The 10,308-nt window shown below is 42.9% G+C and overlaps 1 protein-coding gene across 2 annotated transcripts in view; it reads left to right on the forward strand.

The window, feature by feature from the left end:
• The window catches only part of LOC126252873 (sodium-coupled monocarboxylate transporter 1), a 360,467-nt gene extending 350,416 nt beyond the window's left edge, over positions 1-10,051 (forward strand). For both annotated transcript variants that reach the window (XM_049953830.1, XM_049953829.1), the window contains 3 exons: positions 4,482-4,756; positions 9,301-9,401; positions 9,643-10,051. In XM_049953830.1, coding sequence (XP_049809787.1) covers positions 4,482-4,756; positions 9,301-9,401; positions 9,643-9,932 — 666 coding nt within the window. In that variant the 3' untranslated portion in view covers positions 9,933-10,051. The remainder of the gene's footprint in view (positions 1-4,481; positions 4,757-9,300; positions 9,402-9,642) is intronic.
• The last annotated feature ends 257 nt before the right edge of the window (positions 10,052-10,308 follow it).

Below are 10,308 nucleotides of genomic sequence, written 5' to 3' on the forward strand. Positions count from 1 at the left end.
CCCCACTCTCTGTCCACTTTGTCCCTGCATGCTCCCCCACCCCTTCCCTGCTATCCCTCCCCCTCCACTCCCCACACCAGCCCAGCCTGTGGTCGTGTGTGTGTGTGTGTGTGTGTGTGTGTGTGTGTGTGTGTGTGTGTGTGTGTGTGTCATCTATTTTTGACAAAGGCCTTGCTGGCCAAAAACTTATTTTGGACATCATTTCTGTAGTGCCTATCTTCGACTGAGCATCTCTGCTATATGGTGAGTAGCAACTATCCTTTTAATAACATTGTTACATTTCATCCTGGATGTTCCATTTTTTTCTATTTTGCCTGGCAGTTTTTTTTTCCATTCTAACACAGTGCTGTTTTCCTCTGTTACTATTTTCTAATGCATTACTATACTCAATGTCCATCCTTCATTCTCTTCTTTCCTGTATTTCTTTTATCACCTTACAAACCTCACTGTATGCTCTACTTACGAGCCACATTGTATCAGCTGTCTTGGCCACACACAACAGACTAAGCTGATTCTTAGTGCAGCATCTTATGTCCCACATTACTCCCACCAATATCATTAATCCTATACCTTCAAATTGATCACTCTCCCATATTTTTGTGTGTTATTTCCCACACCTTTCCGGTGCCACACAACCTTGTATCTTGTGCCACCAACCCCTCCCCTGCCTCCACTTATTCTCTGTCCTATTCCAGTTTGCACCTACTAATTTCACCTCATACAGTCTCATCTGCCTTTCCTCTTCTTCACACTTATTCACCATCATACCTGCAACTCACAGTATTTTTTTTTTATTTATATCTTTTCTTTGATCTTATTGTGACATCACGCCAATTTTAGTGGGTTTTCTTCTTTGAGTATCATCGTACTCCCTCAGATTTCATCTTCTTTCCCCCTACTTCATTCATTTCATGATTTCTCCCACTTATTCGAACGTATTTTTATGAATTTTTTCAGACGTAATTCTATGTTTTTTACATATTTTTCACGTTTTTTTCCACCACCATGGATCCTTGGTCCTTCCACCTGCATCAATACAGAAAAGTTTCCTTATCCTTACCCAGAGCCCAGTCCCATATAATGTTCCTGCATTGCTGCTTGGCTCATGGAATCCCCCCAAATGACCTTACCATTAAATTACCCAGCTCAAGCTGCCATCCCTCCTTCCACAATGATCTCCATCTGTTCAGATTCTGCTAGTCCTTAGCTCTCACCAACGTAATCCTGCAAAGCCATATCAATCAAGTCCAAACCTCCTTGCAATACCCCATCTCCATCCATAAAATTCTCCTGCTATGCAATCCCAAATTCCTGGAACACATAACACCCATTGAAACTCCTATCCTCATGGAAATACAGCAACATGCACAAAGCCACCTCAGAAAACTTCTACCCTGCACACTTCCTACACCCATCTTGGACTACCACTGCACACCACCTCTACAACAACCTCCAAAGCTCCCCCACATCTGCTCATAGCTGACAAACCCCATCTCACAGACCTAATACATTTACTCCACCCTCCAAAACTCCCTCCCACCACCACACAGAATCCAGCATCTAAACAGACCCAAAACACAGTCATGAACCTTTCCTCAAAAAGCCTTAGCCCCACATAATTACCAGTCCTTTCACTTTCCAAAGGCCTCACCTTTTGCCCCACTCCCAAATTCAATCATGCAGGACTTGTTAAAGAGCTTCTCTCTTTCTCCCAGACCCTACAGTGTAAACACTTTTTCGCCACCGTCTCTACCAATCAGACTCAAGCAAAGACCAATGTTGAACCCTGCCTGACTCAGTTCACTCCTCCATCCAATCGTGATCCACCCTAACTGCCCCCAAATCACCCCCTGTTAACTTTCCATAATTTCTTAACCTCAAACCTTGCCTCATCATCATTCCCCAAATCCCTCAACATGCAAACTGACCTTACATCTGCAGAAAGAACCACAGTCCACCACCTAAAATTGATGCCAACCTTATAATCCTACCTGCAAATAAAGGCTCCACCACTGTTGTTTTGAACTGCAAGGATTACCTGGCAGAAGGACTCCGCCAGCTGTCGGATACATCTACCTATGAACCTTGCTTCTTTGACTCCATTCCAGAAATCCAGCAGGATCTCCAGTCTCTCCTCAAATCCTTAGGTATACCCCAGAACCTCAGCCTGGTCCCTATCTCTCTCCTCTCCTCACCTCTACCACTCCCTGCACTCCTGCCTTCTACATGCTTCCTAAAGTCCTTAATCTAACCACCCAGGATGTCCCATTGTCGCTGGTTACTGTGCTCCCACTGAGAGAATCTCTGCTCTTGTAGATCAATACCTTAAGCCTATCACTTAGAACCTACCCTCCTATATAAAAGATACCAACCATTTCCTCCATTGACTCCCCACAGTTCCTGTTCCTTTACCACACAGTGCCCTGCTCATTGCTACTGGTACCACCTCCCTTTACATTAACATCCCTAATACCCAAGGCCTTACCACTATTGAAAATCACCTTCCCCAACACCCAATGGATTCCAAACCAACAACCTCCTTCCTAGTTGCCATGACCAACTATATCCTCACTCACAATTACTTCTCCTTTGAAGGCATTAACTACAGACAAATCCAGGGTACAGCTTTGGGCACCCCCATGGCACCATCCTATGCCAGCCTATCCATGGGCCATATAGAGGAATCCTTCATAAACACCCAGAATCCTAAACTTCTGGTTCAGATTCACTGATGACATCTTCGCTATCTGGATCAAGGGTGAGGACACACTTCCACATTCCCCGGTAACCTCAACAGCTTCTCCCCCATTTGCTTCACCTGGATCTACTCAACCCAACAAGCCACCCTCCTAGATGTAGGCCTCCATCTCGAAGATGACGACACCAGTAGGTCTGTTCATATCAAACCTACTAACCACCAGGAATACCTCTACTTCGACAGCTGCAACCTGTCCATACTAAGAAGTCCCTTGCATGCACCCTAGCCACCCATGGTCATCGCATCTGCAGTGAGGAACGGTCCCTCTTGAAATATACCGAGGGCCCCACTAAGGCCTTTACAGACTGTAATTGTCCTCCCAATATGTTACAAAAACAAATCTCCCATCTGTTATCTTCCCAGTCACCCACCACCTCCCACAATCTCACTGACTGGCCACTTGTAACTCAGTCCCACCCAGGATTGGAGCAACTGAATTAAGTTCTCCGCCAGGGTTTTGACTACCTCTAGTTGTGCCCTGAAATGAGAATGTCGTGCCCACTGTCCTTCCCACCCCTCCCACAGTGGTATTCCACCATCCACCGAACCTACAAATATACTCATCCATCCCTACACAATCCCTGCTCGCAATCCCTTACCTTCATGGCTCATATCCCTGTAATAGACCTAAATTCAAGACCTTTCTCATACATCCTCCCACTGCACCTACTCCAGTTCAGTCACAAACATCACCTATCCCATCAAAGGCAGGGCTACCTGTGAAACCTGTCATGTGATCTACAAGTTAAGCTGCAACCAGTGTGCTGCATTCTATGTGGGCATGACAACCACATGCTGTCGGTCCGCATGAATGACTGCTGACAAACTGTGGCCAAGAAACAGCTGAACCACCCTGTTGCTGAGCATGCTGCCCAACATGACATCCTTCATTTCAATGACTGCTTCACAGCCTGTGCCATGTGGATCCTTCCCACCAACACCAGCTCTTCTGAATTGCTCAGGTGGGAACTCTCCCTGTAGTATATTCTATGTTCCTGTAACCTTCCTGGCCTCAACCTTCATTAGTCATTGGCCTCACCCATCTAGCCCCTCCCCTGCTCCCATTCCAGCACTACACAGCCCTCTATTCCACCAATGCACCCAGTCTTTTTTACTTCTCTCCTTTCCCGCTACCCTCCCCCTCGCCTCCCCACACTCTCTCCATCTCATCCCTGCACACTCCCCAGCACTTCACTGTCCCTCACCCTAGACTGCTATCCCTCCCCTTCCACTCCCCACTCCAGCCCAGTCCAGTGTCGCCACCTCCTTATCCCCACCCAGTTGCCTGTCTCCCATCATCATGCACTGCTGCTGCACGTAGTCTGGCTTCAGCTGCCAGAGACTGTGGTCTCGTGTGTGTGTGTGTGTGTGTGTGTGTGTACAGAGTAGAGCAGCAGATATTCCTCTTTTTGTGGTCTAATGAAGGTGACCCTTTCCAAGCTTTCCCAGCAGATCTGTTGCAAATAGACTATTTGGATTTGCTGCCAGATAAAAATATGTAGGTGCCACAATACTCCACCAAAGCAACTTTTTACATTTTGAATCATACATAATCCTGCATTTTCTCAATAATTCATTTTTGGGTTTACTTTTAAATGCAAAATTCAGAGTTTAAACTTTCATATTTTTACCAATGCTTACAGCAGTGCTTTGTCATATATAATTCTGCTCTTAGTAATATTGTAACTAATAATTAATTAATGATACAGATATATTTTTTCAGGGAGCAGCCTTAGGTATGATTGTAAGCCATGCTGTTACTTTATGGATCACATTTGGCAGAATGACTGTTGACCAAGGACCAATTGCTCTGTTACCACTTTCTACAGAAGGTTGTACAAACACGTCATATGCTGATCTGGCACCAGCAAACCCAATAATTTCATATGCACTGAGTGTTGAAGAATTAATGAGTAGATTAAACATCTCAGGCAAGCTACCAGAGTACCTACTGAATTCCACAGAGGAAGTAGTTGATGCACTTGATGGAGATGCAGAGTGAGTGAAGTTCTGTTTTTAATGGATATTACATTGCTTGTAAGTCGTCAGTAATGATGAGAAATAATAACTCACAGTATTGGTTCATTGATCATCTGTCCATTGATTTCACCAAATCCATTTACTGAACTGAGCCAAAATAAACTCAAAATAATTATCATTTAGTTATTCACTACCAGTGGCTTTTAAAACTTTGTTCAATAATCTAGACATCAATGGACACTGAAAAATATGACTTTGGTAATGTCAGACTCTCAATAATTGTTTCTGATGTCCTAGAACAGTATAAATTTTCAGTTACATGAATGACATATAATATTTATTTAGCCACAATAGCTTACACATTTCAGCCTAAACTATTAGAGTCTGGAATTATTCAAATCTTTGATGCTTATTACTGTCCACCTCAGTACAATTTACATATCATTACTAGTTTTGTAGGGTGGAGCCCCTCCATGCCCACACCGGCATGATGACCAACACAAAGGGTAGCAGTTAGAAGGGCAGAGGGGAAAAAAAGTGCCAAGGCAAAAGTGAAGGGAAAAAAGTCTCTGTGGTAGTTGGGTCAGGTAGTAAGAGCAGTAGAGGATTTATTGCTACCTGTGACAGGTCATGCAAGCATAGGTTTTGTTAGTAAACGGTATCATGCAGGTGGATACCTTTGACATTGTGAAGCATTGTTACTCAATGGTTTCAGCTGGGAACCAGTGCTGGCTTCTTGACCAGCTTCAGTATACCTGTAACAGTTGGGTTCATCATCGCTTAGTGTCTGATAGGTCATGGATTGGATTCACAGTGTAGGGTAGTGTTGGGGTTTGGTTTGTGCATTAGTGTGTGGGCTTGTTAGATCCCCTGCTGTTGCCTGTGGGTCAGCTGTGATACCAGCTGGCATATCCAGTAAGAATTGCTGATGTTCAAGGGCTTGCCAATATTGTCACTTGTGAGTGTGTGTAAGTTCGCCATAGGTGATTATGCCCCACTTAGCAGTGTCTTTGGCCACATATGCTTCCACCTATGGTTGTGATCATAGTGTCCCAGAGTAAGGATGAATGGACTGTCTGAGTGTCTAAAGTTCCTGTATAGTCATGTGGTGAGGTTTTTGAATATTCCTTGAAGGTTTCAAGGAGGTATTCAGTATGAAGATTCACAGTGCAAGTGTAGTGTGGAGCATTGCCAATGATGCATAGTACTTTGTTGTGTACAATCTGCAGGCAGCACAAGTGTCCAGGAGCTCCATATCCCCAGATGTCAACTGCGTACATCATCAGAGTTCTAATCAGTGTCATGTATATGGTCCTCGACATCCCCCCCCCCCCCCCCCCCCCCTGTTTAGTCTGCTTTCCCTGTTGAGCATTGGGTAGAACTGATTGACCCTCACATGCATTCTGTTGGCGACATATTCTATGTGATCCCCCCTGTGTAAGTTTCCAGTCCAGAAAAACACCAAGGTATCTAACTTCCTCTCAGAAACGTATTGGGCATGCATGTAGTGTTACCTGTCTATAGTGTTGATGCTGGCGCAGCAGCTTCAGTCTGCTTGTGAACAGAATTGCTTCGCAGTTGTCAATGTTTACTTTAATATACTATCATCTCAACCAAAGCTCAGCAGTTCTGAGTGCTGTCTGTAATCAGGGATTTATGTTCAACATAATCCGATCTTGTGCAAGGATGGCTGTGTCATCAGCGTAGATGGCCAATGTCATGTTTTGTATTGCGTGGAGATCATTAATGTACAGGTTGAAGAATATGGGCCCCAGTATGCTTCCCTGGGGTACTCTAGCTTGGATATCATGTTGTGTCAAATTGTCTGCCCTGCACATCAGTGTTGAAACATCTGTTTGTGAGATATGAGTGTATGAGATGTATAGACCATCAGGAAAACCAGTATCATTTAGTTTGCATTGAAAGCTTGTTCAATGTCCAGGAACACAGACCCTGTTTCTTTGTTCGTGATGTAGCATGTGTTATACATTGAGCTATGCAGAGGAGCTATTGAGTTGCTGAGTGGTGATTGCTAAAGTCAAATTGCTCCAGCTATAGGGTGTCATTGACAATGCAGTGCCTACTGATGTGTTTTAGTATTACCTTCTTGTCAATCTTGCTGATGAAGCACAGCAGACTGATGGGTCAGTAATTTCACAGCAGGGAGTGGTCTTTCCCTGGCTCCCTGGACATCAGGACCTTGGGTGCCATCCGAATGTCAGGGAAGTGTTGGTGTTGTAAGATGGCATTTGGTATGTGTGTCACATATTCTACAGCTCTTTCCATGAACTCCTGGTAGACATGCTTTTGAATGCCATCAGAACCAGGGGCTTTCCTTATATTGGCATGCTTGATATCCCAAGTAATTTCATTTGTGCTAGTATGTCTGATTTCATTGTGTTTGGGTTGAGTTACAAGTAGTGTAACCCCCTGGTCCATTTAAAGAGTGAATGCTGGGTCTGAAGGAGCCAGGTTCAGTATGAAGGACACTGCAAATGTTGTGGCCATAAGCTCTGCCTTCTTCTTTGGGGGTATTCAGGGCCATCTGGGCCTTGTAGAGCAGGTGTGTGTAATGTTTCTCCCTGGTGAAGTGTCTGGCTACCTTCCACATGATAGGACATTTGATGTCTAGCCTTGCAAGCTTCTGCCCGCATTGTTCATTTCTAAATGTTTGTATTTTCTCCTGTGTTAGTCCCTGGAATCTGCTAACATACAGCATATAGAACGGATGCCTGGTATGCCGCCAGTATCTCCTGAAGTGGTTCCTCATTGGGATAAGGCCCAGGATTTCCTGGGGTGTGACCAACAAGTGTTGTTGTGGTGTTATATGTGGAATGGAATCTGACACTGTGTCTTGGATAACTGTAGTAAGAGCCTCAACCACCTCATCAATTTGTTGTGTGTTGTTAATTTTGTGAGTGTCCAGAACATGACTATCAAGCATTTCCTTGAATAGAGTCCAATTTGTGTGCCTGTAGCTCAGTATCCTGTGTGGTTCTCCATCCTGCAGTGTTTCTTCTGTGTGAAGTATTACCAGCATCTGGTCTGAGTCCAGACCATTTTCAAACATTAGGTTGAGTGTGCATGTGATACCCTTGATGAGGGTACAATGTAGTTTTGACCTAGTGCATGTTTGTATAGTTTCTTGTCATTGGCAGTATGTATTCATGAATTTTAGTCGGGGTGTTTTGCATTTAAATCTGCAGTGGCAATTACCTCAGTGCTATGTTGAGAACTGTACTGATATCACATGTTACTATGTTTTTAGGTGGGTTGTACAGTGATACCAGTGTGGTGTTAGCTCCATGGAACATGACTCTGACAGCTGTAGCCTCTAGTCTCTCAAGTGCAGCGAGCTTGATGTTCACATGATCTATGTCTTTGTGTACAATGATGGCTGTGCCCCCCCCCCCCCCTGCCAGCCATCTGCTTGGTTGCCCTGATAGATGCAATAACCTGGGATGTTTAGCTGTTTGTGAGGTGTAAGCAGTGTTTCATCTACAAGAGCAATTCAGATACCCTTTCACTTAATGAATGCCACCATTTCATTTCTTTTGTTTAAGATCCTGCTGGCATTCCAAAACAGGATCTGTGAGTTTGTGTTGACATTTGCGTTACTGTGCTGGAGTGGTGTGATAATAGTTTGTATGGTAGTCCAGTTGAGTGAGCCTGACATGAATTGCATGAATTGTTGTGAGACACACCCGATAGTCTTCATGACTACTTTTGTGCTTTTGAGTCTGGGGAATAGTGTTTCCATTATTCTTCAAAGTGCTGCGTTGATGTTGGGAGTGTCATCCTGTGTGTATCATTACTAGTGTGCACAACAAACTATTTTTCTCAGACCTCTTCTGCATTTTTATGCAGCTCCTTCTGGAAATCACTTGTTTTTATTAACCTTCATGTAGCTGAAAATCGTTCCTATTCTAGCTGGTTCATTCCATGACTGGTTTCTTATGAGTCTTGGTGCCAGTTTATTGTTTCTACAGCTGTTTCTTCCTGTGACCACACATGTTTTACAGTTGGAATTTTCACAAGATGTATCTGTAAAAAAATCTTTTTATCCATTAAGCCCAACAGAGAAACACATTTGCACTTATCCCTGTCTGAGTCTCAGTCCAGTCCAGTCCAGTCCAGTTCAGTTCAGTTCACAGTTTTAACTTGTCAGGAATGCACAGTTATTGTTTGACTGGTGTTATAAATCTGAAGCATCTTTTTAAGATTTAGAATTTGTTTTACAAAGAAATTCCACTTTTTTAAACTCCTGTCTGATATGGGCCTACTTCACCCAGGTTGCCTGTTTCTGTCTTTAAAATTTAAATAGGGTCTTAGATCGAATTTTGCACTTAACAGAAAGAAGGGAGATTGCTTTTCAGTTATTTATAACCTACTTCACTTGGAAATGACAGAAACCTGGTGGCAGTAGAGAGATTAAAGTGTTACTTAGCTGATGTGGTTTGGTGGTAAACTCATAATTTTCAGAAACTGATTTAGAATAAAATGTACTGATGTAGAAGCCCGATAAAGTTAACATAGCTAATAATAACATTTTATATTTTCAGCAATTTTCTTGAAGAGTTGTATGCAATCACATACATGTATTACTCCTTAATTGGTTGTGGCCTCACAGTACTCCTTGGAGTTGTTGGTAGCTACATTACAGGTAAAGTAGAGAAAACTGAACAATAAAATACAAAAAAGTCATGGAGATACTGAACTATATTTAAGAATTGCAAATAGTAACTACAGAAATACTGCATATGCCCAGCAGTTACTAATAAAATATGCCTTAAATACAGATTTGTTTTTAGTTTTACTATAAGATTATACCCAAGTATTCATTTCTTTGTTTCCTCCCAGTGTACAAATTTTAACATCTATTCACATTTCTACTTTGTTAAAAGGTACATCTGATGACTGCATATATGATGAAAAATTAATTCATCCACTTGCACTGAAGATAAGTAAAATGTTTCCTGGTCCTCCAAGGAAGTATACTGTAGTAAAGGTTGTTGAAAAACAGACTGAAGATAAAGCATCAGCTATGGGAAAAGTTCCTAGTGAAAATGGAATTGTTAAGACTGAGAAATATCCAGATGACAGTGCTACAGGAATCCCTGAAGCTACAACGAGTGAAAGTACGATAGAGAAGTCACCTACTACTGATGGAGGATGTCCTGTTAGTTATGTCTAGAAGATGTGACTGAAAAAATAATTCATTCCTGACGATTTAAAGTGAAAAGTACTTATACTGTGTTGCTGTAGATGTTCCTAAGAAATGCACATCATTTATTTTTATATTTAAAGACTGTGAGAGGGATATGGGGGGCGGGGGGCAGGGGGGGGGGGGGAGAGAGAGAGAGAGAGAGAGAGTGGTTGCACGCTTGTGCACATGAATGCATGCATGTCTGTAGGCACATGTTCCAGGTGGAAGGATGAACTGAGAGAGTAAATGAAAGAGTTATAGCTTTCTAGAAGTTTCAGACAAGAGTCTTGTCACAGACCTTCAGAATTTGCGTAGAAATTCTGGTGAGACTGAAGCTGTACAAAGTATGACGTGAACTTGTGTA

The sequence above is a fragment of the Schistocerca nitens genome, chromosome 4, assembly GCF_023898315.1.
Source record: "Schistocerca nitens isolate TAMUIC-IGC-003100 chromosome 4, iqSchNite1.1, whole genome shotgun sequence".
Taxonomy (NCBI): Eukaryota; Metazoa; Arthropoda; class Insecta; order Orthoptera; family Acrididae; genus Schistocerca; species Schistocerca nitens.